Source organism: Phyllostomus discolor, chromosome 12 (genome assembly GCF_004126475.2).
Source record: "Phyllostomus discolor isolate MPI-MPIP mPhyDis1 chromosome 12, mPhyDis1.pri.v3, whole genome shotgun sequence".
Taxonomy (NCBI): Eukaryota; Metazoa; Chordata; class Mammalia; order Chiroptera; family Phyllostomidae; genus Phyllostomus; species Phyllostomus discolor.
In genome coordinates this window covers 21,851,604-21,878,162 of record NC_040914.2, presented here as the reverse complement: position 1 = coordinate 21,878,162, position 26,559 = coordinate 21,851,604, and the positions used below count along the sequence as shown (strand labels likewise).

The 26,559-nt window shown below is 51.6% G+C and overlaps 3 protein-coding genes and 1 pseudogene across 3 annotated transcripts in view; 1 reads left to right on the top strand and 3 right to left on the bottom strand.

Annotated features, from left to right (window-relative positions):
* Nucleotides 1-7,228, top strand: part of LOC114510604 (sialic acid-binding Ig-like lectin 5) — a 33,891-nt gene extending 26,663 nt beyond the window's left edge. Inside the window, exons 10-17 of the mRNA XM_036012867.1 lie at nucleotides 2,505-2,580; nucleotides 2,648-2,853; nucleotides 3,403-3,511; nucleotides 5,129-5,239; nucleotides 5,395-5,607; nucleotides 5,903-5,993; nucleotides 6,345-6,405; nucleotides 7,067-7,228. Coding sequence (XP_035868760.1) covers nucleotides 2,505-2,580; nucleotides 2,648-2,853; nucleotides 3,403-3,511; nucleotides 5,129-5,239; nucleotides 5,395-5,607; nucleotides 5,903-5,993; nucleotides 6,345-6,405; nucleotides 7,067-7,228 — 1,029 coding nt within the window. The remainder of the gene's footprint in view (nucleotides 1-2,504; nucleotides 2,581-2,647; nucleotides 2,854-3,402; nucleotides 3,512-5,128; nucleotides 5,240-5,394; nucleotides 5,608-5,902; nucleotides 5,994-6,344; nucleotides 6,406-7,066) is intronic.
* The window catches only part of LOC114510599 (sialic acid-binding Ig-like lectin 13), a 42,885-nt gene that overhangs the window by 8,180 nt on the left and 8,146 nt on the right, over nucleotides 1-26,559 (bottom strand). The gene's annotated exons all lie outside the window — the stretch shown is intronic.
* On the bottom strand, nucleotides 9,914-10,933 carry LOC114510601 (annotated as a pseudogene).
* On the bottom strand, nucleotides 16,417-24,818 carry LOC114510600 (myeloid cell surface antigen CD33-like). The gene is made up of 7 exons (XM_036012866.1): nucleotides 24,768-24,818; nucleotides 24,316-24,699; nucleotides 23,835-24,113; nucleotides 22,828-22,980; nucleotides 22,249-22,345; nucleotides 21,895-21,979; nucleotides 16,417-16,428 (listed from the first exon to the last, which is right to left on the bottom strand). Exons 1-7 carry the CDS (start codon nucleotides 24,799-24,801, stop codon nucleotides 16,417-16,419), a joined length of 1,044 nt encoding a protein of 347 aa, XP_035868759.1. The 5' UTR covers nucleotides 24,802-24,818.

Here is a 26,559-nt window from a genome sequence, read left to right as displayed (position 1 = left end):
ACCTGTCCTTCTCAGAAGCCACCCCCTGCCCATTGTGTCACCATATCCCCCCAGTCCCTGAGCCTGTGGTCCAGCAGTCCCTGCAGCCTCATCACCCCCTCTCGACCCACCACTGGCCTAAGAGGGAACTAAAGTTCTGTCCACACTGAGAGCAAGGACTGAGGGATGGGCAGGGAAGATGGGAACATCTCTTCACCTTTGGAAAAAATGACACCTGAAGCCAGGACAGGTGGGAAGGAAAGTGGACTCACCAGAAATAAGTAGGGGTGGAGGAGCAGGAGGAGAACAGAAGGAGGGAAGGGGGCAATGGAAAGGGGCAGGTGGAGGAGGAGGAATTGGAAGGGAGGGGAGGGGAGGGGAGTGGGCAGATTCCCTTGGACCCTGGAGCAGAGGGGTTGAAGGACTGACTGAAGCAAGAGGGATACAGCAGGTCCCCACTCTCAGTACCACCAGTGTCTCTGGCTCTGGTCCTGCTTGTCAAATGGGGAGACTGCCTCCCAAACAACCCTGCTTCCTTTCCACCCACCAACTCACCTGTCCAATCCCTCCCACACACCCTCTCTTGCTCCTCAGGTTCCTCCATCACACCTTCCCCTTGTGTCAGCCCTAACAAGTCAGGCTGTGACTCTGTCTCTGCTGCCCACTCCAGATCCACCAGGGTCTGCCTCACCTCAGCCCATTCCCTCAAGATCACCAGGCTCCAGAGACGAGAGGCAGGTACCCACGGTGCAGGTGCAGTGATGGGCCTCTACAGCAGAGGAAGCAGCCTGAGCAGAGCACAGGGCGCTGGTACTGCCTCGGAGAGAGGAGGAGCAGGGTGGCTAGGCTAAAGCTGCAGCCCTGCAGGGTGCATAGAGATGGAGGAGGAACAAGGGGTTTCCTTACTGGGCTTCTTCCACTTACCAAGTCCTTCCCTTCCCTCTCCTCCTCCCACCTGCAGAGTGGCCCCATCTTACAGACCTGCCCTGTGTGGATGGTGTCCACTGTGCGCCAGGCCAGGCCACTCCACACACTTTACTTGTAGGAACTCCTCCATCTTCTTGGCAACCCCATGTGTTCCCTGGCTCCAGCTGTCATAACACAGTGCCGCCACTAGGGGGCAGAAACCCCAGAAATTCATAGTCTCACAGTTCTGGAGACAGGAAGTTCAACATCAAGGTGTTGGTTGGACTGTTCTCCTCTGAGGTCTCTGATTGGCTTGCAGGTGGTTCTTCCCCTGTAACCTCTCCTCTGTGTATGTCTGTGCCCTAAACTCTCCTTATAAGGACACCAGTCCTATTGGATGAGGGACTACCCTAGTGACCTCATTCTACCTTAATCCACCTAAAAGTCCCATCTCCAAAACCAGTCATATTCAGCAGTAGTGGTGGCCAGGACATGAACAGATGAATTTGGGGGATGACAGAATTCAGCCCACATGTGATCCTGGGTGTCTGACTGTGCACAGGGCTGTGAGGCCTTTCCCGAGGCAGCGCAGTGAGCATGGAGGAGCCAGGCTGCAGCCCAGGGCCGTCTGGCTGCAGAGCCCGCACTTGTGACCTCACCCTGGAGGCCTCCACTGAGGAAGCCCAGGGTTGAGCTGGCCATCAGGGCATGTCCTTGGAGCCCCAGACTCAGAGTGACCACTGAGGATTGGGGAAGACCCCAACCTGCCCTTACCTAGGGTTCTCCCACAGATGACAAGGGTTGAGGACTGTGATGCCTCCTGTGACAGATGAGGAAAGTGAGGCTTGGAGGGCAGAAGAGCCAGGCCCACCTGACTCCAAAGGCACACTGTGCTGGCATCTTGCTCTGAATCAACACCAGGGATGCCTGGGCAGGGGTCTCCAAGCAGGCCAGGAAGCTGAGGACCAGTTGTAGGGTCACAGGCTGCTGACCCCTGGGTGGCCTAATCCTGTCCTCTCTGGCCATTCTCACCTGGGAGCTCACTGTCGACTGCCCAGTGGAACTGGGTTTCCTACATGCCCTGGCCTGTGCTCCCACCAACACGCCCTAGACCACTGAGAACTGGCATGGCCTGGGGCCCCTCTGCCTCCCTGGGTGTGAGGGTCAGTCTCAGGGACAGGGACAAAGGCTGCCACAGTCTGCACTTTAACTCCACGCCCCTGAGGGAGTAGATGCTCTGGTTGTTTGTGTGTTCATTCCTTCCTCCGTCACCACTTGTCTCACCTGGAGGACTATGTCACAATTTCTGCCTTCCCGTTCACTTCTGAGTCGCTCCCGAGTCCTGCTCCCAGGAGACTGATCCTGCATATTATACAGAAGCTGTGCCTCCTTTCCTGAGTGGACAGTAGTGCCAGAGGGACAGGCCAGGACAGGGAGTTGAGAGTGGTGGTGTGGGTCTTCCTTGGTGTATGGGCACCTCATGGGGACTTCATCTGGAAAGTGAAAGTGCTTATCCTCCAAGGGCTGGGCCAGCTCCACCACATGGGCTGCCCACTTCCTCCTCCCTGATCATCATCTTTCTCCCTTCCCCCTGGCTTCCTGCTGGGGCTTCGTCTCAGTCCTGTGACACTGAGACCCTGACACTCACCCCAGAGATGCTGCTGCTGCTGCTGCTGCTGGCCCTGCTGTGGGCAGGTGAGTGCCCCGGGGGAGAGTGTGTGGGCTGGGGTGAAAACTGTGACTGATTAGTCTTTCCCTGCAGGGTCCCTGGCTCAGGATGCAAGATTCCAGCTGCAAGTGCAGGGGTCCATGACGTTGCAGGACGGCCAGTGTGTCTTTGTGCCCTGCACTGTGATCTACCCCAATAAAAGCTGGACTGAGTCTGACCCAGCTCATGGCTACTGGTTTTTGGAAGGGGCCAACACAAACACGGATCCTCCTGTGGCCACAAACAACCCCAACTGTGAAGTGAGGAATGAGACCAGGGGGTCAATTCCACCTCGATGGGGACCCCCGGACCTCCAACTGTTCCCTGTACATCAGAGATGCACAGAAAGGGGACACAGGGAGATACTTCTTTAGGGTGGAGTGAGGGTCCTATGTGAAAGAGAATTACAAAAACAACATGCAGTCTGTACATGTGACAGGTAAGAAATGGGGTCCAGGTGAGGACACATGGCTGGGTCCTGAGGGCTCCTGGGCTGGGAAGGGACCTGATTCTACTCATTCTGAGAAGGATACAGGGGGACCGATGGGGACTGGACCTGGGGTATGGACTAACACAAAGGCTGCAGTTAGGGGAACACTCAGGGTCCCCACCTCTAGGGCTATGGTCTTTGGCTTTCTCTTATCCAGATATTGGGCCTGACATGCACATCCAGGGGACCCTGGAATCTGGACACCCCAACAACATTACATGTACAGTGTCATGGGCCTGTGACAGGGAGACACCACCCATCTTCTCCTGGGTGGGAGCCAACCTCACACCCCTGGGTCCTGACACTCCCAACTCCTCAGTGCTCACCCTCAGCCCCAGGGCCCCAGCACCATGGCACCAACCTCACCTGTCGGGTGGCCTTGCCAGGTGGTCAGATCAAGGAGAAGACAATCCAGCTCAATGTGACCTGTGAGTACACCCACTTTGTCAGGACACCAGTACCTGGGATTGGAGGGAGTTGGGGGTGTAGGTTTGAACTGTGTTAGCAGGGCTGGAGAAGAAATAAGGAGGACATCCAATTTCAACCCCTTCCTGTGTATGAAATCTGTGGGTGGAAAGGGCCAATGGTCACCTTTCTGCCACTGAAAAGGGAACAATTATGTCTGTCCATCCAGATGCACTCCAGAACCTAACTATCACGTCCTGGCAAGAAGGCACAGGTAGGGTGCATCTTCTGTCTGGGGGTGGTGGAAGTTGGTCTCCCTGCATCCTTCAGAGCAGAGCTGGGATTTCATAACTCAGAAGGAAGACAGAGTCGGGCCAGGTGAGAGGAGAGCAGAGGAGAGAGACCCTCACTCACTCCTTCTCAGCTTACAAACTGGCCTCCCCACCCCCAACCACTCACAGGACACTGCATGAGGTTCTCAGATGTACAGCACTGTGGTCAGACATTCATAGAACTTACACAGGAATAAGTTTAGCTCCCCATGGCACCATCCATAGTTATTACAATATTATTCACTATATTCCCTGTGCTGTACTTTACATCCCATGACTGTTTTTATAACCAGCAATTTGTAATATTAGCTTTTGAATCTCCTTAATTTCTTCTAGTAGCCTCATGTAAACACCCACAACATGACCACTCAAATGGGCCTCACAGGACTTCTTACTTCTCTGGGAGCAGGTGGGGCGATGCCACACCCTGGTGGAAGCTGTGCTCTGTGCCATCCTCCCACAGTGTCCTCCATGCCAGCACCATCACCTGGCCAGCTGCCACCCCTTCCTGTGTTCTGCTTAAGCCTCTCTTCCTCCAGGAAGCCCTCCCTGACCTGTCAGTTTCATTCAGGTACCGACCTCAGGGCTCCCTCAACACAGTTAACCCCCAGTCATAAAGTACATCTTACTGCTCTGTGAGAACCTACTTTTGGGGTTTCTTGTCCATGAGACTGTGAGCTGTGAGACACAGCTGAACTGGTCATACTGTACCTCTGTGGACAGATGTAAATGACATGGTTCATCCAGAGAAATCTGGGGTCTGCGTTCACACTGGTAGTGAAGGCAGGAAATGTCGGGACCAGGGCAGTTCTGCCAAACCCTCAGCAGCCTCTTGAAGAGGTTGTAGTGCCTGCCCCTAGCCCTTTCCCATAGGGGCTGAGCCCAGATGGTAGAGCCCATGGGATTATGGAAGAGAAGAAACTGATGTACATAAAGTATGGAAGGGGGAGAGAGCATGTGCACAGAGATGATGAGAGAGAGAGACAGAGAAAAATATAGAAATGAGAAGAGAGAGAGACATGTAGATGAAGAGGGAGATTGAAGGAGAGAACCAGGGAGAAGAAGACAGAGGCAGAGCCACAAAGAGGCAGGGACATACAGACTGGGAGAGAGGGAGACAGAGAGAGACCTAACCACAGGGGGGCTGGACTCTCTCTGTCTTGCCAAGATATAAAGTTCTCTCCAACGGCTCATCTCTGCAAGTCCAAGAGGGCAAGTCTCTGTGCCTGGTGTGTAAAGCCGACAGCAACACACCTGCGAGTATGTGGTGGGCCTGGGGCAGCCTGACCCTGAAGTCCATGCACCCAGGGGCCCTGAAGCTGCCCCAGGTAGAACTGGAGGACCATGGGAAATATATCTGCCGAGCTCAGCAGCATGAGTCAGCCTCTCTGGAAGCCTCTGTGGCCCTCAGTGTGAAGAGTGAGTAGGAACACACTTGTGGGCAGGCCCTGGGGTTGGGGAGGAAAGAGGCTCCTCTGATCCCTCCCCTGTTACTCCTCACAGACCCCCACAGCTGCAGGGACTCTCCTGCTCCTGGGAGGACGAGGGTATCCACTGAAGTTGCTCCTCCAGAGCCCAGCTGGTCCCCTCCCTGCGCTGGGGGCTGGGGAAGGTGCTGCTGGAGGGGAACCCCAGCAATGCCTCCCACACGGTCACCTTCCACTCAGCAGAGCCCTGGGCCAACAGCTCCCTGAGCATCTATGGGGACCTTACGTCCAACCTCAGGCTGGAATGTGAGGCCCAGAGTGACCACGGGAAAGAGACAGTGACTGTCCTGCTGCTGCCAGGTCAGGTGTGAGGGGGGAAGCCCAGGGAGGGGGCTCTCAGCTCTGGACCCTAGAAGACACTGAGTGGGAGGGAAAGTCGCCTGACTCTGGGCAAAGGGACACTGGAGTCCAGGCCCCTGAGACATTGGCTAAGAAGGGCCTGGGGGACCTGGAGGCTACAGCCACATGAAGGGTGGGGGACAAAGGAATCCTGGATGGGAGTGGGCACACTCCACAGCATGGATTTGAGAAGGTGGGGTGCTCAGATACCTGCCTAGGGAAAGAGGAGCTCACCCCAGGTGTCTCATCTCTGCAGGGAGACCAGGACAAAGGACAGAAGTGACTCAGGGGGTTGTCGGGGGAGCTGGTGCCACAGCCCTGCTGGCTGTCTGCCTCGGCCTCATCATGTGAGTGGGTGGTGGCCCCAGGCTGGGCAAAGGCCTCAGGAAGTAGAGGTGGTGATGTGTAGGGGCAAGAATACAAAGAATCTCTGAACCTGAGAGCCCAGAGTTGTCACAAGGTGATAAATGCTGGAATAGGTGCCACAAGGTGAGGCACAGACAGGAAGTCAGCCTCCTGGCACCTTAGCCAGGTGCACTGTGTTCCCAACATCTGGCTGCAGCTGTCTGGGAGGAGGGACGTGTGTTCCTGTCCTGGTCCCTGCAGTCAGGCAGCAGCCTCCACACCTGCCTCAGTAAGCCCTGCCAGGCCCCCAGGTGCGAGCCAGCTGGGCTGAAAGGCCCTGTCTCTCTCCTCAGACTGAGGATCTGCAGGAAGAAATGGGCAGAGAAAGCAGAGAGCCAGAAAGATATCTCGCAGGTGAGTGCTGGGGGCCATGTTCCACCCAGTATCCATGTGGTGAACACAGGCATTCCTCCTCTGCCCCCAGACTTGGCCACCCCCAGGTTTCCTGGCACAGCCCCTCAGATCTGACAACTGTCCTCTTCCGCATCCCTCAGAGCCTGTCATTGGCTAAGTCCTGTCCCATTCCCCTTGTATCAATGCCCTTCTCCTTTGCTTCCTGTCCTGCTCACCCCTACCACTTCCCGGGGTCCCTGACTCCACCTCCCCTCTCCGAATACTCCTGAGCAGCCATCATGCTCCCATCATTAACATCATTGAGTGCAACAAAAACTCGATACAAGCAACGTTTATAACTACAATTTCCTAGGAGTTGTATCCAAAAAGTAGGAAGGAACATGAGATCAGCTTTCCTATCTGTAAAATGGGATAACAGTCATATCCATGGAGAGAGGCCAAAAGTATTACATGTGAGATTAGTAATACAAACAAGCTTTTATGATTAAAATTTGTTAATTGTACAAATGGGTAAATGAGTGAATGAGTGAGTGAATGAAAAGAGTGAGGAATCCTTAGGAAATGGGTATGAAATGGACAAATGAATAAGAGCCCCCGCAGCCCAAATGCCCCTCTCCGCACCCCAAACCCAGCTTGGACACCCCTCTCTCCTCCCACTCAGGGTCGCCTGAATGCACCCTCCTCCCACCACCTGCCCCCAGCGCCGGTCACCTCCCCCTCAGAGCATGAGCTCCACTATGCTGCTCTCAGTTTCCACAACATGAAACCACACAACCCTCAAGCCCAGGAGACCCTGTACTCTCAGGTCAAGATCCGGAAATGATGGCACACCCCCCACCTGCAGGAGCTTGCTGGAGCCCAGAAAAAGCATCTCCGAAAAGAAAAGTGTGTGTCAGGGTCTGACTCATAAACAGTTAACAGCCCTCTGAGCCAAAGGTCATGAATGGAAACATGAAGTTCCTTGGAGTGGCTGAAGTGGCAGAGATTCCTGGGTTCGAATCCAGGCTCAGCTACTTACTGAGGTGTTCCAGCAGGCAAGTCACTTACCTCTGTGTGCCTCAGTTTCCTGCTCTGTAACGTGGGGGATAATTTGATGACCTACATTGTTAAGTGAGAAAACAAGCACCATTGGCATTAAGGACATTGTTGTGTACTAAGTTCACCTCAGGTCAGAGGGAGATGTCACCTTTGTCTCTACCTCTATCTTCTGCTTGGTTGACGATTTTTAAGAACATGTGTTATCACCATTGGGTGGAGAGGAAGTTGTACTATTTTAAAATATTTCTATTTCTAAATGTAACTCCTTGGCAGCAGAAGATATTTCCCATTACATGTATGTAACAAACCCAGATGAACCCAGAGTAAGTAGAGTGTGTAAAGATCTTCCAAAAATCAGTGAGGAAAAGGCAGACAACCTGAGAGAAAAAACAGGATGCTCCAAGGGCCAACAAGCACAGGGGAAGGTGACAGGCTTCAGCAGCAATCAGGGAACTGCAAATAGAAACTGCAGTGCTCTGCCACCACACAGCCACCACACTGGTGAAAATAATAAAAAGAATATAAAAAACACCAGGTGTTGAGAACACTGCACTGAGTGAAAACAGCCAGTCACAGAAAGACAGATACTGTGGTCCCAGTTACCCCCTGTATCTGCAGTCATTAAACTCTTTAAAACAGAGGACACAGGGTCCCCCATCAGAGGGGCTGGTCATGTCCTGCCTAAACCACAGTCAGAGCCTCATCTGGGATCCATGCTGGGTCCCACAGGGTGTAGGACTCATGATGTTCCTGTGACAGTCGGGGAAAAAGGAAGTGGGGTCCCTGAGGAGAAGGCAGCACTCACTTACTCACTCATTCATTCTCATTCACTCGCTCTCATTCATTCATTCACTCATGCAGTTACTCATTCAGTCACTCACTCATTCATTCATTCACAAGCACTCGGTAAGCATCTAAATGTTGGTTGGCTGAAGAGAAGACAAGAGGGGACCCACGGACCTGCTCTGTGTCTGTGAGAAAGTCCCCACCAGAGACCTCCCTTCCTCGCAACACAGGAGGCAGATTAGAGCTGTGGTCACTGGTCAGTTTACCATGTTTCCTGTTCACATGCTGTGTATTTTCTAACAATGTAAGTGCAGGATTTTTGAAAATCTAATGTGCTGAGGGCGTGCAATACTGTTTTCCAAAGCAGATGCACAGTTTTATAACAGAGGAAAGCAAAACAGTTCCATTTTTTAATATCTGCTCCCACAGTTGGTATTTTCTGTTTTTCAGTTTGTTGATAAAGCAAACTTCCAGAATCACTGTGGAACCCCTGTGTGTGGTTTAAATTAAATTATCTAATGCTAATAATGTCCAGGATAGTTTTCTGTGTTTATTGACAATTTGTGTCTATTTCTATAAATGTCTATTCAAATAATTGACCAAATTTTAAGTGTGGTTGTTTCTTTTGTTTTGTTTAGTGACTTTTTTTTTCTACAACTGGGCTGATTTTTTGTTCATTGGTTTGTTTGAGAATTTTGGGTATATTCTGGATACCAGACATTCATGAAGTCTATATTTGTAGGTATATTTCTCCAAGTCTGTAACTTTTCCTTTAACTCTCTTAATGGTGTCCTTTATGGAACAACATCCTCCTATTCCCAAAAACCTGTGCCCCTTGTGAGGTGACCCTGAAATGTATCATGACATGGAAGAGCAGGGCAAACTAGGTCTGGAGGCAGGATGGGGACATTCATGGGGGTCAGCAGGTCACCTGGGCAGCACAGAGGGTGAATATTGGCCACCCAAAGAGAGCCTGGTACCTGCAAATGTTACCTGATGAGGAAAAGGGTCTCTGCAGATGGGATGGAGGTGAGGATATTGACCTGGAGAGGATCCTCCTTTGTAAGGGTTGGTCCCTGAATGTAGTCACACATGTCCTCTGAGAGAGACACAGCAGGTGACTCTCTGCACACAGAGCAGGATGAGGAAGTGTGGCCAGGGGACAGGCTGCAGTGACCCAGACACCAACCAAGGATGGCTGAGAGCCCCACCCCCTGGGAATCACAAAGTTGAAGACTCCCCTCGAGTCTCTGAGACTGTGAGTCCCACCAACCACTGGATTTCCACACATCAGACCTCATTTCTTATCATGGGATTCAGAACATGGGACCCCAAGATGTGGCACCTACTCTTTCTCTGTTCCAGGAATCTCAGTGGAGAGCTTAGAAGGGCAGAATGAGAAGATACTTTACTTCCTGCATGAACTTCTGGCCCCAAGAACCAAGACAGTAAAACTTTACAAAAAAAGGCACTGACTCTCTGGTAACTTGTTTCAATGGCCTCAGGAAACCAACACAGGTGTGAATTCATGGGCCCCCTCTGGGAAAAAGCAGAAAAGAATGGAGAAAGGACCTCCTTCACTGGACCCACCCCTCTGTTCCTCTTTGCAGACAGACTTCTCAAAGTGTTTTCTGGACCGAGTTCCCATATCTCCTCCTCCAGTTCTCTGCTCATCCCGTTCCAATCACATCTTCACACCTTCCCCACCAACCACTGAGACCCAGTGATGATGTGTTTTCTTGTGTCTTCTCTTCTCTGGACTGCCAGGGTGCTGGGGCCCTGGTGTGAGGGTGAGCACTGAGGAGTTGGGAGTCCAGGGACTCAGGGGTGTGAGGTTGGTCCCCATCCAGGAAAAGATGGGTGGTGTCTCTCTGTCACAGGCCCATGACACTGTACAGGTAATGTTGTTGGGGTGTCAAGACTCCAGGGTCCCCTGGATGTGGATGTCAGGTACAAGATCTGGAGAGGAGAAAGACAAAGACTGTGGCCTGTCAGGTGTTGGTGTGTGCACTGTGGGGGAGAGAGAGAGAGACCCAGGCCCTGGATGAGGGGTCCCTGAGTGTGCACCAAACTGCAGCCGCTGTGCCAGGCCAGCCCCAGGGTCCAGTCCCCATTAGTCCCCCGAGTCCTTCCCAGGATGAGGACAATCAGGTCCCTTCCCAGCCCAGGAGCCCTCAGGACCCAGCCATGTGTCTTCACCTTGACCCCATTTCTTACCTGTCACATGTACAGACAGCATGTTGTTTTTGTAATTCTCTTTCACATAGGACCCTCACTCCACCCTAAAGAAGTATCTCCCTGTGTCCCTTTCCTTGCATCTCTGATATGCAGGGAGCAGTTGTAGGTCCTGGGGTCCCCAACAAGGATGAATCGGCCCCTGGTCTCATCCCTCACTTTATGACTGGAGTTGTTTGTGGCCACAGGAGCATCCTCGCCTGACTTGCCCCCTTCCAGGAACCAGTAACCAGGAGCTGGGGCTGTCTCAGTCCAGTCTGTCTTGGGGTAGATCACACTGCAGGGCACGAAGACACACTGGCCCTCTTGCACCGTCACAGACCCCTGCACTTGCAGCCGGAATCCTTGATCCTCAGCCAGGGACCCTGCAGGGAAAAACCACTCAGCCACAGCCTCCACCTCAGCCCACACACTCTGCCCTGAGGCACTCACCTGCCCACAGCAGGGCCAGCAGCAGCAGCAGCAGCATCTCTGGGCTAAGTGTCAGGGTCTCAGTGTCACAGGGTTGAGAGGAAGCCCTAACAGGAAGCTCGGGGGAAGAGAGAAAGGTGATGATCAGGGTGGAGGAAGTGGGCAGCCCATGTGGTGGAGCTGGCCCGACCCTTGGAAAATATGTTCTTCCACTGCTCAGATAGGGTCCCTTTGAGAGCCCCATGTGCTGAGGAGGACCCAGCCCAACAATCCCAGCTCCCTGTCCTCACCTGCCCCTTTGGCACTACTGTCCACACAGTAAAGCAGGCACAGTTTCTGTATAATACGCAGGATCAGTCCCCTGGGACTGGGACTCAGGAGGGGCTGACGGGGGACATTGAGGCATGAAATGTGACATAGTCCTCCAGGTGAGACAGGTGGTGATGGATAAGGGAATGAACACACAGCCCACCAGAGCATCTACTCCCTCAAGGGCGTGGAGTCAAAGTGGAGACTGTGGCAGCTTTTGTCCCTGTCCCTGAGAGTGACCCCCACACCCAAGGAGTCAGAGGGGCCCTAGGCCATGCCAGGTCCCAGTGGTCCAGAGTGTGTTGGTGGGAGCACAGACCAGGGTGTATAGGAAACCCAGTTGCTCTGGGCAGTCGACAGTGAGCTCCCAGATGAGAGTGGCCAAAGAGAACATGATCAGGACTCAGAGGAGGACACCAGCCTGTGACCCTTGAGGTCTGCAGCTTGCTGGTCTGCTTGGAGCCCCCCTGCCCAGGAATCCCTAGTGTTGATTCAGAGCAAGACGGCAGCACAGTGTGCCTTTGGGGTCAGGGGGGCCTGGCTCTTCTGCCCTTTAAGCCTCACTTTCCTCATCTGTCACAGGGAGGCATCACAGTGCCCAACTCTCATCTTCTATGGGAGAACCCTAGGTAAGTGCAGGTGCTAGCCCTGCCTGATCCTCATTGGTCACTCTGAGTCCAGCCCTCGGTAGACATCCCCTGATGGCCAACTCGGCCCTGGGCTTCATCAGTGGAGGCCTCCAGGGTGGGGTCAAGGGTGCAGGCTGTGCAGCCAGACGGCCCTGGGCTCCAGCCTGGCTCCTCCATGCTCACTGTGCTGTCTCGGGAAAGGCCTCACTGCCCTGTGCATAGTCGGACACGCAGGTTCAGGAGGTGCTGTGGGATGAATTCTGTCACCCCCAAAATACATCTCTTCATGTCATGACCCCCACTACTGCTGCATGTGACTATTGGTAATCGGGTCTTTTAGGGTGATCAAGGTAGAATGAGGTCATTAGAGCAGACCCTCATCCAATAGGACTGGTGTCCTTATAAGGAGAGTGTAGGGCACAGACACGCACAGAGGAGAGACCACAGGGGAAGAACCGAGTGCAGACCAAGCAGAGAGGCCACAGAGGGGACCACTCCTACCAACACCTTGTTGTTGAACTTCGGGTCTCCAGAACTGTGAGACTATGAATTGCTGTGGTTTATGCCCCTAGTGGCGGCCCAGTGTTGACAGCCGAAGCCAGGGAATTCAGAGGGTTGCCAAGAAGATCCAGCTGTTCCTACAAGAAAAGTGTGGGGAGTGGCCTGGCTTGGCCCACAGTGGACACTGTCCAAAAGGGGCAGGTCCATAGGACGGGACCGCTCTGCGGGTGGGAGGAGAAGGGGGAAGGGAAAGAGTTGGTAAGAGGAGGAAATCCTGCCAGGTAACCGCTCTGCTCCTCCACCACCTGCTCTGCACTCTGTAGGGCTGCAGCTTCAGCCAGGCCACCCTGCTCCTCTTCTCTCCAGGGCAGTACCAGCCCCGTGGGCTCTGCTCAAGCTGCTCCCTCTGCTGGAGAGTCCTATCACTGCACCTGCACCCGGGGTACCTGCCTCTCATCTCTGGAGCAGGGTGTTCTCGAGGGGATGGCTTGAAGTGAGGCAGACCCTGGTGGACCTGGATGGCAGGCAGGGACAGAGTCGCAGCCTGGCTGGTTAGGGCTGACACAAGGTGGGGTTTGGTGGAGGAACCTGAGGAGGAAGAGAGGGTGGGCCTGGGTGATGGCACAGGTGAGCTGGGGGGTGGAAAGGAAGCAGGGTTGTATGTGAGGCAAGTCACCCCATTTCACAGAGCAGGACCAGAGCCAGAGATGCTGGTGGGGCAGAGAGGGGGTCCCGCTGTATCCCACTTGCTTCAGTCAGTCCTTCAGCCTCTGTGCTCCAGCATCCAAGGGAATCCACCTCCTCCCCTCCCGCATTCTCTCCTCCACATCTCCCCTGACCCTCCCTCTCACCTCCACTTTCTCTTACTCCACCTCCCCTTTCCTGCTTCCTTTTCTAAATTTCTGTTCTCCTCCTGCTTCTTCACCACCCCCCCAACTACTTTCAGGTGAGTCCACTTCACTTCCCACCTGTCCTGGCTTCAGGTCTCAGTCTTTCCAAAAGTGGAGAGATGTTTCCAATTTCCCTGCCCACCTCACAGTGCTTGGTCTGAATGTGGACACAAATGTAGTTCCCTCACAGACCAATAGGGGGGCTGATGAGGCTGAAGAGACTGCTGGACCACAAGCTCAGGGACTAGGGGTGTGGTGATATAAGATGGCAGGGGTTGTTTCTGAGAATGACAGGGAAGGTCAGTGGAATGGCAGAGAGGAACCTGGGGTCACGAGCATCCCAGACCTTCCCTCCTGCTGGGATGTTGGGTCTGGTTGGCTTGACCATCAGGCCTGAATCTTTCCCTGCAAAGCTGGCTGTGCAAGGACCCAGGGGGTGAGACCTGTTGTGTGTGTGTGTTCTTTAGAAGTGTTGCATGTTTGTGGCATGTCTGTCTGTATTTTAGTGTGTGTATATGTGTGTCCCTTACTTCTTTGTGTACATGTGTGTATATGTGTGTCCCTGATCTCTCAGTATGTATGTGTGTATATGTGTGTCTGTGGTCTCTGTGTGTATTGTGTGCACATATCTGAGTGGTGGGTGTGATTGTGAGGTGCCATGGTCTGGCTGCAGCTGGGTCCAGGGGTTCCTGAAAGGTGGGTATGGCGTCGATGATGGGAGACAGACGACAGCATGCTTCAGAGGACGGTGATGCTCTGTTCCGTTTATTGCAAGTACAAGCAGGTTTTTATACTTTCATTTTTAGCAGTGATTAACATTTGCGGTTACGTGAAGCAAGAAAAAATTAATACAAATGTAACCAGGAAAAATACAGAAGTTTTCATAGATTCAATTATATTAAACAAAGATTATTTTGACCAGGAGAGCCATAAATCAGACAATTAGAAATAGCTGTATGTACAAAGTTTGAATGTCTTATTGTTTATTAAAGTTTTCAGAATTTGTCATCTGACTCCTTGGTAACTGTTTTTACATGCTTAGTTTGTAATAGCTAACCAGCTTTTCTTATTTCTTTGCCTGTCTAATTCTTCTTGATATATATTCCTATTCAAGGTAAAGGAGGGGCTGTTACTCCAACAACTTTAGACATTCAGGGGCTATTTCATTAGAGGGGATTTTGTTCTCTGGTCAAGAAATTATTTTATACAACTTCATTGGAATTATGCGAATCAATAAACCTGAGATACAGGTGTCTAACAATCCCACCACCTTTAATCACCAAAACAAACATGTAAGGAGAGATAAACAGGAAATCCAGCTACACTAAACCTTTTTTGTTCCTTAGTTAACAAACACCAGGGAGGTCTGCTTTGAGCTAGCCTTTCCATGAAATTTAGACTATTATAAGGCACTTGGACTCCATTCTTATTGACCATTTTAATGTCATCCTCATTATATGCTCCTGTATAAGGCAATGGGGGATCTGGAACCCTCTGGAGACTATTAGCTCCTCTTGGGGGATACCATAATTTACCATTAATCCAATATGCTACCCAGGGGTATCCCTGGGCTGTGAGTAGGGGTCCATATAATTTTTCTTGTTTTCTTGAAAGACTCTTTGTATCTATGAGTAAGGAACAGGCATGGAAAAGTCTGCCAATAATTCAGCCCATTGTAACTGATTCATTAATTCCTTTATGGGAACAATCAGGGATAATTTCTTACTCAGGTTTATAAACACCTTGTTTAAAACAATCTGGGCATGATTCAATAGTCTAGGGAGAACTAGTTGTCCCTTCAGAATTTCCCTCAAAGTTAATCGTTGACTCACTTTGAGACTTTTTCTTCTTATGGCCTGTTCTTATGGGAATCAGGGTACAAAGTAAGACCATGATCAATATTAGCAAGGAAATGATTAAGAGCAATCCCCAGGAAAATTACCGCCCCCCTTTGTATGCCACACTCTCTTCCAGGAAGATGGATTCCTTGAATTCCCTCTTTCCATGTTTGGACCTTGTCAAAAAACATGGTTGGAAGAGGGCATGGCAGTGATGCACCTGTGGTGAGTGTGCATGTGTGCACCCTGAGAGCTCAGCTTCTCAAAAATGACATCCACAAACAACACCATGCAGAATGTAATCCATCCCACATTTCCATATAACTTTCCTGCTTTGTTTTCCTGAAACTCCTCAACACCAATCTATATAACATATAAATCTACTTTCTCCACTTCCTGTGACTATGACTCTGCGGCTCAGGCCAGCCCAGGGGAGAGCTGGGAGTCTGGGGTGGTTGAGACCACCTGGGAAGAGACCAGAAGGCTGCAGACAGAAATGTGTGAAATGCAGAAAAAGGTAAAGCCTGGCCTGGATTGTAAGAGTTACAATCAGCTTGGGTGGGGAAAGATAGAAAGCATGCATGAAGGTATTCAGCTGGCTGGGGGACAGGTAAAAAGCTAAAAGGAAACGTGATTTCTCCTAAGGTCTTGGAACAGCTGTCAAGTGTCATAAGGACCCCACTTTGAGTCATGAATGCTTTCTTCCAACGATGCTCCGAGTTTGGCTTCGTTATTCCCATCTAATGAGTTAGCACAGCATCCAGTACACAGTTGACATCCCTACAGGGTAAGAGGTCACGTCTGAGGAATGCGGCACCGGGAAGATGAGGACACCAATGACCAGCATTACAGACCTGCGAGGTCACCAGCCCATCACCCAGCCCCTCCCACTCTGCCCTGGGCCTGATAGATGGTTGGCCTCCAGGGGGCGATCAATCCACCAGGAGACACTGAATCCCTAGGAGATTCAGGCAGGGCCTCTGCTGCTGTCCACGGTCCTGAAACTGCACCTCAGGCGAACTCAGGTACCTGCTCCCAAACTCTGCAAAAGGGCTTGACCTCACAGACTTAAGTCCCAGTTTGGGGTCAGGAGGGGAAATTGTGGAGGTGGACGGAACCGGAGGAGGGGAGCGAACAATCAGGTGTCGTCAGGCTGGGCTCCTCTCTCTGCTCCATCTCCCCCCTCTCCTGTTCACTCTCAGGCTTTGTCCTGAGGATGATGTCTGTCTGCCCCACCTGGCTGAGCCGCAGGCAGGAGGATGTGCTTGCTAAATCCCTGTGTGTCTCGTCCTCTGGATGACTTCTAAGTAGCTCTTTTCATACCAGCTGCACCAGAACAAACAAAACCTACACAAGAGGTCTAAAAGTGAGAGGCTAGCCCTCCAGCTGACAAAAGAGAAAAGTGAGGGTCAGGGTCAGGGATACTGGACACTATGCTGGAGCCTTTCTCCAGTTCTGCCCATTCACCCTGTGCTTCTGGGCAGGAGGGGATACTCTCAGTCCTGATGGGAAAAGTAGGCACTCCCTGGCTCCCACTGGCCCCTCTTGCAGGATTTGCTGCTACTGTCAGAGGGACCTGGAGAGGGAGGCACCTACCTGGCTGCCTCCTGATTCTCAGTCGGCATTTGGGAAACAGTGGATTGAGCGTGAGTCCTCTGTTGTGTCCGGGCATTGAGGGGCCCTGCCTTTGCATTGTCCCTCATGTCCTGGGCTCCTAAGCCAATCTACCTTCTACTTATTACCAGAATTTTCTGGTGGCCTCTTGCACGAGTCACAGGGTGTATGGCTGTGAGTGGAGGGGAGGAGTCAGGAACAAGGGTCAACACCATCCTCTCTGCAATGGAAGTCTACCTATCAATTATTAATGTTTCAATAATGGGTTGATGTGCATCACCCTGCCTGACACTCTCATGAACACAAGTCTGACTCAGCTGTTCCTTCTGGGTGCTGGGCTGTGGGGTTTAGGGATTGGGCATTGTTTTACATTACACTTGTCCTTAGGGGTCACTCTATGAACTTATGATGCATCTTCTTCCTTGTCATGGTTTCGGTGCTGCAGGAAAATTATGAGCTGTTTTTGTTTGAACTGATTTTAAGTTCAAATATGAGTTATCTTGCCCTGGCCAGCATGGCTCAGTTGGCTGAGGCATCATCCTGTAGACTGAAAGATTGTGGCTTTGATTTGTGATCAGGGCACATTCCCAGGTGGCAAATTCCATCCCTGCTTGGGATGGGAAGGGCAACAATAGATTTCTCTATCATCTATCTATCTCTCTTCCCAAAGCAATAAAAAAAATGTCATCAGGTGAGGATAGAAAATAATGAACAAATGTCACGGTTTTCAGGAGGAAGATTACAGAATCCTTCCTCCCTCCATCATCTCAATGAAGGCATGTAATGCTGAAGGCTAAGAAGGTGCTACCCAGAGGGTGACATGGTGATGGGAATTCCTGGAGGAGGGACATGGATGCTCAAAGACAGGGAAGAACACATCAGAGCAAAGGTCCTCAGAGACTGGCTGAGTGACTGATAGCTTAGGATATTGTGACAGGGAACTGGACCAGGTGAGGTTAAGAATCACTTGGAACAGGGGGAGATCACTATAACCAGGGAGCTGCTTGCATTTGCTAATAAAATTTGTGAAACAGAGACATTAACTTATTTCCAGATTGTCTATGGTTCTGTTTGCAGGACATTGTTGCAACAGAGGCCATATGGCTTGCTAAGCCTAAAAATTTGCTTTCAAATTTTTCAAATTTTGTTCCTCTCACGACATTTTTCTCCTGACTCCTGACCTAGAACACCAAGTGAACCCTTGTAAAGTATTCTTCTGGGCTGAGGAGATAGAGCAGTATTTTGACTGTGCTCAGCTCTGAGTTTTAGAAAGTTCTATAAATGTCAATTTGTGGTTTTGCCCACAGCAGGACTAGTGGCAGGTGGGCAGGATGGAAACGGAAGTTACCAGAGTGGAGAGAGATGATGGGAAGAAACCCACAGCAGGGATTTGAGTAGAGAACAAGGCTGACGTGTTGCAGATGTGGTGTCAGGGACAGGACAGACACCCAGCCTCTGGGTGAAATGTCACTCAGTCTCACAGTGCACCAGGACCTCTGCTGGGTGTTTGGCATATGGACTTTTATTCAATCCTTAAGGAACCCTGTGAGGTGGAGCTCCTTACATCTAATCACAAAGCAAGGAATGGAGACACAGATGGGTAAGGTGGCTCATGGGCTGTCATATTCATAATAAATGGAAGAGCATGAATTCTATCCCAGGTCCCTCCAATTGCATTGTGTAAGACAGTTTCAACATAGCAGGAAATGCATGTACAGTGGTTTATGCATTCCTTGCCAATGGGGATGTTAAGTCTCTAAGAATGAGCCTTCCCACCTGGACACGCCTGCTTCCTACTAGGTCCTTATCTCTGTGTATTTTGTGTGGGTTCTCTTCTGAGGAGGATTCATTTCTGAAATCTGATGGAGGCATAATACACTTCTGGCTCTTTTTCCAAGATCAGGCTGTCCCGTGTAGAGTGTGTAGGGTCAGTGGGGCTGTCTGATGTGGGCTTTGTCTGGTGACCCTGTGGGGAGAGCAAAGAATGGGATCAGAGCAGGGAGTCAATGGGGTGGGGAGGGTCCCCTGAAGAGGATTTGATTGTGACAGGACCTTTGTTTTTTTTCTTCTATTCTTTTATTAAATACATGTTTTTAACCTTTACCTGGGCATATGTTTATTGGTGTGTGTGATAGAGAGAGAGAGAGAGAGAGAGAGAGAGAGAGAGAGAGGGAGAAACATTGATGTGAGAGAGAACATCAATGGGTTGCCTCCTGTACATGCTCTGACTGAGGATTGAACCTGCAAAGTAAGTATGTGCTCTGACCAGGGATCAAACTCTCAAACTTTTCATGTATGGGATCATATTCCAATCAACAGAGCCACCCACCAGGGCTATTATATATTTCTGAAGGTCCCATGTCTTCAGTTATCCAGCAAACATGCCTCTTACAGGTTGCTTTCCAATTCTACTCAACACTCACACAGACTGTGTGGAAAATGTTATTATTCCTAAAGAGACAGAAACTAAGTCCCAAAGAAGTTAAGTGCCTCTCAAGGCCACAAGTCTATGGTTTGTGAACACAACCCCTGGGCACTTGGGGGTCTCTCATGTGCCAGGCACAGGATACAGTGGAAGGGGTTTATGAAAATCGACTTCCCTTTCTGTGTGTCTCTCCTTTGCTGTTACACTGAGCAATTCTCTGATACCAGCTGAGTGGCCTACAACAGGACTGAACTCTGACACTGTTTACTTTAAGTATTGTCCAATCCCACACAGCAGGGGCTCCATCCCAGAAGGTCGACCCACTGCCATGTCAAATGTCAATCACAAATCCAGGTTGTCACTCCTTTCTTGGCTGCCGAGTTAACTGCAACATTTCCCAAGAGGCTTTGCACATCCTCTTCTCCAGTCTCTCTTGGACTCACTCCAATCAGGACATCTGCTTCCTCCTGGCCACCAGACCTGAGTTCCTCCACAAGGGCTCTGATACCACTCAGCTCAGTCTGAATGGCCATTTCTCAGACCCTGTCTCACCAAACTTACTAGCATCTGAGCAAACATGGGCAGTCTCTCCTCAATGTTCACTCCCTTCTGGCCCCCAGGACCCAGCCCCACACTCTTCTGGATGTTCATTTTTCTTCAGTGCCCACCATGTCTCCCTGACTCTAAACACTGGAGGGAGAGGTCTCAGAGCTCTGTCTGCAGGCCCCTTCTTGTCTTGGTGGTGTCGTCCACTATCAGACCTTGAGTGGAGGATCCCCAAATCTCTGTACTTCCCACCTGCCCCCTCCTGAGCTCTGGACTCTGACCATCTGTTTGTTATCTTCAGGTAAACATTTCAGAAGCACCTTAAACTTATGGTAACTGAAGCAAGGTTTCCTCTCTCACGCTGTACTCCTCTTGAGAGTTGGCCATTTCAGGAAATGGTAATTCAGTTCTTAAAGGTGCTCAGGGTGACCACATGAAAGTCCTCCTTGGTGACTGTGGACATTTATGGACCACTATGGCATTACAGGACATCTATGACGTCCATGCAGTCACCTCTGACACCAGTGACACCTATGAGGTAGGAGCCATGGGCTCTCTTTGCTCCCACCCCAAGTGCACCCCACATCCCATTGGGAAATCTGGTTGGCTCCACCTTGAAAATGTATCCAGAACCCAACTGTTTCACACTAAATTCATTGCTGTTTCCTTCACTCAGTCTGTTATATGGACCGACTTGTGCCTCCATTTCATGGGTAGAAGCTTTAACTCCCAAAGTGGCTGTACTTGGCATTTGGGCCTTTGGAGAAGGATGCAATTTTAAAAGGGGTCGTTAGGGCAGGACCCAAAATGACTTAAACCTTTGTAAGAAGAAGAGGCACCTAAAATCCGTGGACACGCAAAAAAGGCCATGAAAAGACCCAGCAAGAAGGTGGCCATCAGCAAGCCAAAGAGAGCGTTTTCAGGAGAAACACTATATATACATCAGTAACGTAATAATTTATAAAAATACAGATTTTACCCAAGCTTCCAGAACAGTTGGAAATGGGAGATATTTACTGAAGGAGAAGATCAGTGCTTGGGTGCTGCGAATCATGTGCCCAACGACCTCACCTTGGTGCCCACATTAGTCAGAGTTCAATGTGTAACTGAGAGCCAGAATGAAGAGGGCAAGCAGGAACCAGGCGTGTGACACAGGAGTGTGACAGGGCTGGGAGAGATGGCAGGTGATGCTGAGATGTGAGTGAGCAGGTGAGTGTGGGAGGCAGGAGGCACTGAAGGTGACTCTGGTTTTCCAGCCTCAAATGCCAGACCAAGTGGCCTGGGCCTCAGCAGCTCAGTGCATTTCAGACTTGGGTGGGATGAGCGGTGCTATTTCATGGAAGCAATGCTAACTGGCATGCTGGGGAGGAGAGGTGGAGAGGTGGAAGGCAGGGTGGAGTGGGACATGCAGGATAAGGACTAAGAGGGGAACTCAGCTCGAAGGGACAGGTTGTATTCCCTTTGAAGGGAGGGAATAAGCTGCATTCAGAAGAAGCATGGACATGCTTTGCAGAGCCTTGGTGCAGGAAGAGCTGGTGGAGGACTGGGAGAGACAGAGACAGTTCTCTGATTGGGTGTCAGGGACAAGACCAGCGGAGAGTTGGAGGTCCAGCAGAAGTCTGTTTGTGGAAGTATTAACCACATCCTTCTTTGTTATGACACCAGGGGCATTGCTCTCCTAGGGACACTGTCCCTGCCAGAACTGGCCAATGGCTAGAGATAAGGAAGGACTTGCCTGCAGATGTGACAGGCATACAGCAAACCAGCCAGTCCAAAGGGAACAGCCCCCACTACCCCTTTATAGAGCTCTTACACCCCAGCCCCTTCCCCTCCTGCCCTAATCCCACCAGGACCAGGTACCAGGCAATAAGAGGCAGCCCCTACACCCTAGAGCCCACCGACATTATTCAAACCAGCCAAGTCTAAGCCTGCTTCCCCTGCCTTCCCTCCCCTCCCCGAGGGAACCCTCCATCAAGGATATGCCCACGTGTCCCCCTCTCCCCTTCTGTCTGCATCTGACTGACCGTGGGGGCTGCCCTGTCTGGCCCTGTAGTGTGGCTTTCCCTCTGCCTCTTGGGAAGTGGGAGCAATAAATGGTGGTACTTGTCTCCCAGGTGTGTTGGCCTGATATACTGAATAATAGTAAAATCTATGTTTTCAAAAATAATTACAACATTGGAGACCTCATTTTGTTCATGCCAGCTGGAGCTCGACTATGGGCCACCTGGGGAAATGGGTGGGGTGTGCAGGCTACCCAGGTCACTCACCGTGGGAGCAGGCACCGTGGCAGTGTGGGTGTCATCCATGCCCCCTGCTGGCCTGGCTGCTGTCTTCTTGCAGTTCCTCTTCACTCTGGGGGAGACACCAGGGTCTTTGACAGGAGGTCTCTCTCTGAGGCTGGAGTGCGTGGCTAGGGCAGGTGCAGGGTGAGGCAGACCAAGAACCTTCATAACAAGACTTTCTAATCAGGTCCCCCTGAGTTTGGACGTCCAGGGCCACAGTTCGAAACACACTGAAGCCACTCTCAGCAGTGGGATTCTCAGTACTACTGCACCCCAGCTTTCCTCAACGCCTCCCAAGCCCTCCAGCCCCTGTTTGGGCCCACACCCTATGAAGCTCACAGGAAGTAGGTGGTGCAGAGGCAGCCACCCAACAGTGCGGTGACACCAGCTCCCACGGCGGCCCCATAGACCATGCCTGCCCTGGTCTCTGGTTCTCCTGCACACGAGAGAGGCTGGGGGTGAGCTCCAACCTGAACATGCAAGCTGTGTCCCTTCTCCTGGAGCATGAAGACAGGGGTGCCCCTCGGTTCCCATTCAGGCTCATCACTGCGGTCTCTCAGAGCTGCAGCATGAAGGGTATGATCTATGGATACCCCCTTATCCGGTCTGATGCTCCTGGGAAGCACACCTCATCACTTCTGAAGTCAGGTCCCTCAGGTTTCTCTGAGGCAGACGTGTTCTAGCTGCACAGAACCTTACATCTAAGGGTCTCGTGGGCATTCCCACAGAGACATGAAGAGAACTGTGGGGTGCTGAGAGACCTGCCTCTCCTTCCTTCCTGGGAAGCATTCTGAATCTTCTCTCCTCATCCCCTCTGGCTCTGTCACTCAGGGTCAAAAGTGGCCTTTGTGCCTCCAGAAAGGGGCACAATCAGGGAGGTTCTCAGATTTTCTGGGGAGCCCCAAACCACTCTCTTACTTCTATCTGACCAGCCTCCCAGGAGCCCCACACCCATGGTCAGGGTGGTATCTCTGGGCACCACCTGTCTGATGGGACCAATGAAGTCCCTGTCCAGTGGGGGTGGGGAACAGATGTCATCACCAATAGGAACAGTACTGGAGGAGTTCTGGGCTCCAGAGACAGGCCCAGGTCAGGGCTGAGGGGCATACAGTCACTAAATAGGTCAAAGAGATTATTCTGAGCACTGAAAATCTTTGTGTGATACTGTAAAAGTGGACACAGACCACCACACAAAGTCCAATCCCCCAGCACATCCAGCACCACAAGTGGTCCCTAAAGTAGATTGTGAATTGTGGGTGATGGTGCTGAGTCACTTCAGGTTCATTGATTACACACATGTCCCCTCAGGTGGTGGATGTGCTTGTAAGAAAGGGAGCAGCAGGTGTAGGGGCAAACCTTCCATCTTCTGCTGATTTTCTCTGTGGACCTGTAGCTGCTCTAAACACTGTATCTCCTGGAAATGCCCCCAGCGTGGGTGACTGAAGGAAGAGCCTCTTTTAGGATGGGCAGGGAGGAGCTTGTGGGTCACCCTTGGGAGACAGCCGGAAAGGACATTGGGGAAGAGGCCTGAGGGAGGTTCGTCTATCTAACCAGGTTCCGTCCCTCTGTCGGACTCTGTGGGACTTGCTCTGAGTCAGGTGGGCACAGACCCCTCTTTACTCAATACCATATGGACAGGAGGCTCCTTCCCACCTGGGCTGTCTCCTGAGCAGGCACTGATGGCTGGGTTGTGGGGGGCACCTGGGACAGGAAGAGAGGGGTTCCCTCTTCAGTGGGTTGGATAGGATGAGACCTCTGTAGGCATCACCCCACCCTCAGACACCACAGAAATGCAACACACTCTGGAATGTGCCCTCTGAGTCCCCTGCTCAGCCAGAACTCCAGGACAAAGGCACCTGCACAGCAGCCTGGCTCTCCTGCCCCCCACACCCTCAGGGACCCTGCTGTTCTGACCCAGCACTCACAGGTGACGTTGAGCTGGATGGTTCTCTCCAGAGTCACTCCTACTGCAGGAAACCTCACCTGACAGGTGAGGTTGGTCCCATGGTCCTGGGGCCGTGGGGTGAGAGTGAGCACAGAGGACAGGTGGGTCCTAGGGCCCAGGGAGGTGTGAGCAGCTGACATCCAGGAGAAGAGGGGGGGCGTGCCCCGCTCACAGGCCCAGGGCACAGAGCAGGTCACGTTTGTTGGGTGGCTGGACTCCAGGTTCCCCATGATGAGGATGTCAGGTGTGTGGTTGAGGGCTGGTGAGGGGAAGAGGTGACAGAAGATCAGGAGTGGGGGTCCCAGGTGCAGCCCTGAGAGAAGCCTGAGGCTTTGGTCCAGATCCTTCCTCTGAGTCTCAACATGCTGTTCCCCCTCCCCCTACCAGGATGGGCCCATCTCAGCCCTGCCCAGGGGCAACCGTGAACTTCCCCGTGGCCTCTCTGGGAGCCGGTTCCTTACCCGTCACATGCACGGTGAGCAAGTTCCTTTTGTATGAATATTGCACGGAACTTCCTCTCTCCACTCGAAAAAAGTATGTTCCCTCATCGGTCCCCCTGGCATCTCTGATGTCCAGGGAGCAGTTCTGGCTCCCAGGATCCCCAAGGAGGAGGAATCGGCCCTGGGTCTCCTCCTGCACTTGACGATCTTGTTTGTTTGTGGCTGCAGGAGGATCTTGTAATTCCTCAGCCCCTTCCCGGAACCAGTAGCCATAAGTGCGGGGAGGATTATACCAGTAGGGCCATGGATGCTGAAATGAGCAGAGCACAGAAACACACAGGCCCTCCTGCACCGTCACTGGCCCCTGTACTGTCAGCTTGTATCTGTCATCCCGAGCCAGGGACCCTGTGGGGAAAGCAGGGTCAGCAGCTGCCCTCACCGCCCCCCCACCAGCCTTCTCCTCAGGCTCTCACCTGCCCACAGCAGGGCTAGCAGCAGCAGCAGCATCACTGACAAGGAGGGTGTCTGGCTCCTGTGGGTGAAAAAGATGAAGGCTGTGGGAGGGGTCTGAGGGGAGACCAGGGAAGCTGGGAGGAGCAGGAGATCTCGTTTGTTAAGAAAAGAGGAACTTCTGAGCCAATGTGCATCCCTCTCTGCACGGGGCCTGTGGACACCCAGCAGCCCAGATATGCTGGCCACCTGCCCAGAGTAGAGCAGAAGCGGTGCCCACCTCAACTTCTGCCCCCTCAGGGACTCCCCTGCAGCCCGGAGCTGGACCATGACCTCTTTGTATGGGCACGTGACTCTCCTAAGGGCTCTCCATCAGAGGGGCTGGTCAACCCCCTGCCTGAGCAGGAGTCAGAGCCTCATCTGGGAGCTGTGCTGGGTCCCACAGGGTGTAGGACTCCTGATGCTCCTGTGAGAGTGGGGGAGAAGGGTAGTAAGGTTCCCTGAGAGGAGAAGGCAGTGCTCACTCACTCACTCACTCATTCATTCACAAGCCCTCGGTGAGCATCTAAGTGTTGGTTGGTTAAAGACAAGACAAGAGGGGATCTGTGGACCTGCTCTGTGTCCCAGAGAAAGTCCCCACCACAGATATCTCTTCCTCCCAACACAGGAAGGCTGTGGTCACTGGGAGTTGACCAGATTTCAGCTCACACACTGGGTATTTTCTAAAAATAGAAGTGTGCAGTGTTTTAAAAATCTAGCATGCTAAGGAACTGCAAGACTGTTTTCCGAAGTAGATGCACAGTTTTGCAGTAGAGAGCAAAGTAAAAAAGATCCGTTTCCTTCCCAAAGTTCTTCTTTTGTTTTTTAGGGTTTTTTTGTAACAGTCAACTTACACAATCATGTGGAAACTTTCTTATGTCATTTAATTTATTTTTATCTCATACTGGTAATATTGAACATATTTTCATGCATTTATTGACCACTTGTATGTCTTTATAGGAATGTCTACTCAACTGGGCAAATTGTAAGTAAGGTTCTTTCTGTTTTTTTTTTTTTGTGGTTATTGTTAATGACTATTTTCCTACAGTGGGGTTTATTTTTTGATTATTGCTTCACATGAATATCTTGGATATATTCTGAATGCAAGTCGTTCATGAAGTCTATATTGTAGATATTTTTCTCCAAGTCTGTAACTTTTCCTTTAACTTTCTTAAGAGTGGCTTTTGTAGAACAGCAAGCTCCTCTTCCCCCAGACATGTGCTCCTCATGAGGTAACCCTCTACTGCATCAGGATGTGGAAGAACAGGGCAAACTAAGTGTGGAGGGTGTAAGGGGACATTGATAAGGGGAAGCAGGTTACTTGGGCAGTGCAGAGGGTGAATATAGGCCACCAAAAGTCAGGGTGGTACTTGCAAACACTACCTGATGAGGAAAAGGGTCTTTGCAGATGGAACGGAGGTGAGGATATTGACCTGGAGAGAATCCTCCCTTCTCAGGGTTGGTCCCTGAATGTAGTCACACGTGTCCTCCAAGGGAGACACAGCAGGTGACTTTCTGCACACAGAGCAGGATGAGGCAGTGTGTCCAGGGGACAGGCTGCAGTGACCTGGACACCAACGTAGGGTGGCTGAGATCCACAGTCCCTGGAAATCACGAAGTTGGACTCTCCCCTGGAGCCTGTGAGGGCATCAGTCCCACTGACCACTGGATTTCCACACATCAGAACTCATTTCTTATCATGGGGTTCAGGACATGGGATCCCAAGATGTGGCAACTAGTCTTTCTCTGTTTTAGGGCCCTCAGCCAAGAATTTAG

Coding starts and splice junctions, on each gene's coding strand:
- LOC114510600 (XM_036012866.1), bottom strand. CDS start 24,801: ATGCTGCTGCTGCTGCTAGCCCTGCTGTGGGCAG. Junction 24,700..24,767: donor GCTAGCCCTGCTGTGGGCAG/GTGAGAGCCTGA, acceptor CTTTCCCCACAG/GGTCCCTGGCTCGGGATGAC. Junction 21,980..22,248: donor CTCTGCACCACCTACTTCCT/GTGAGCTTCATA, acceptor TGTCTCCCCCAG/AGTGAAGAGGAACTGCAAGA.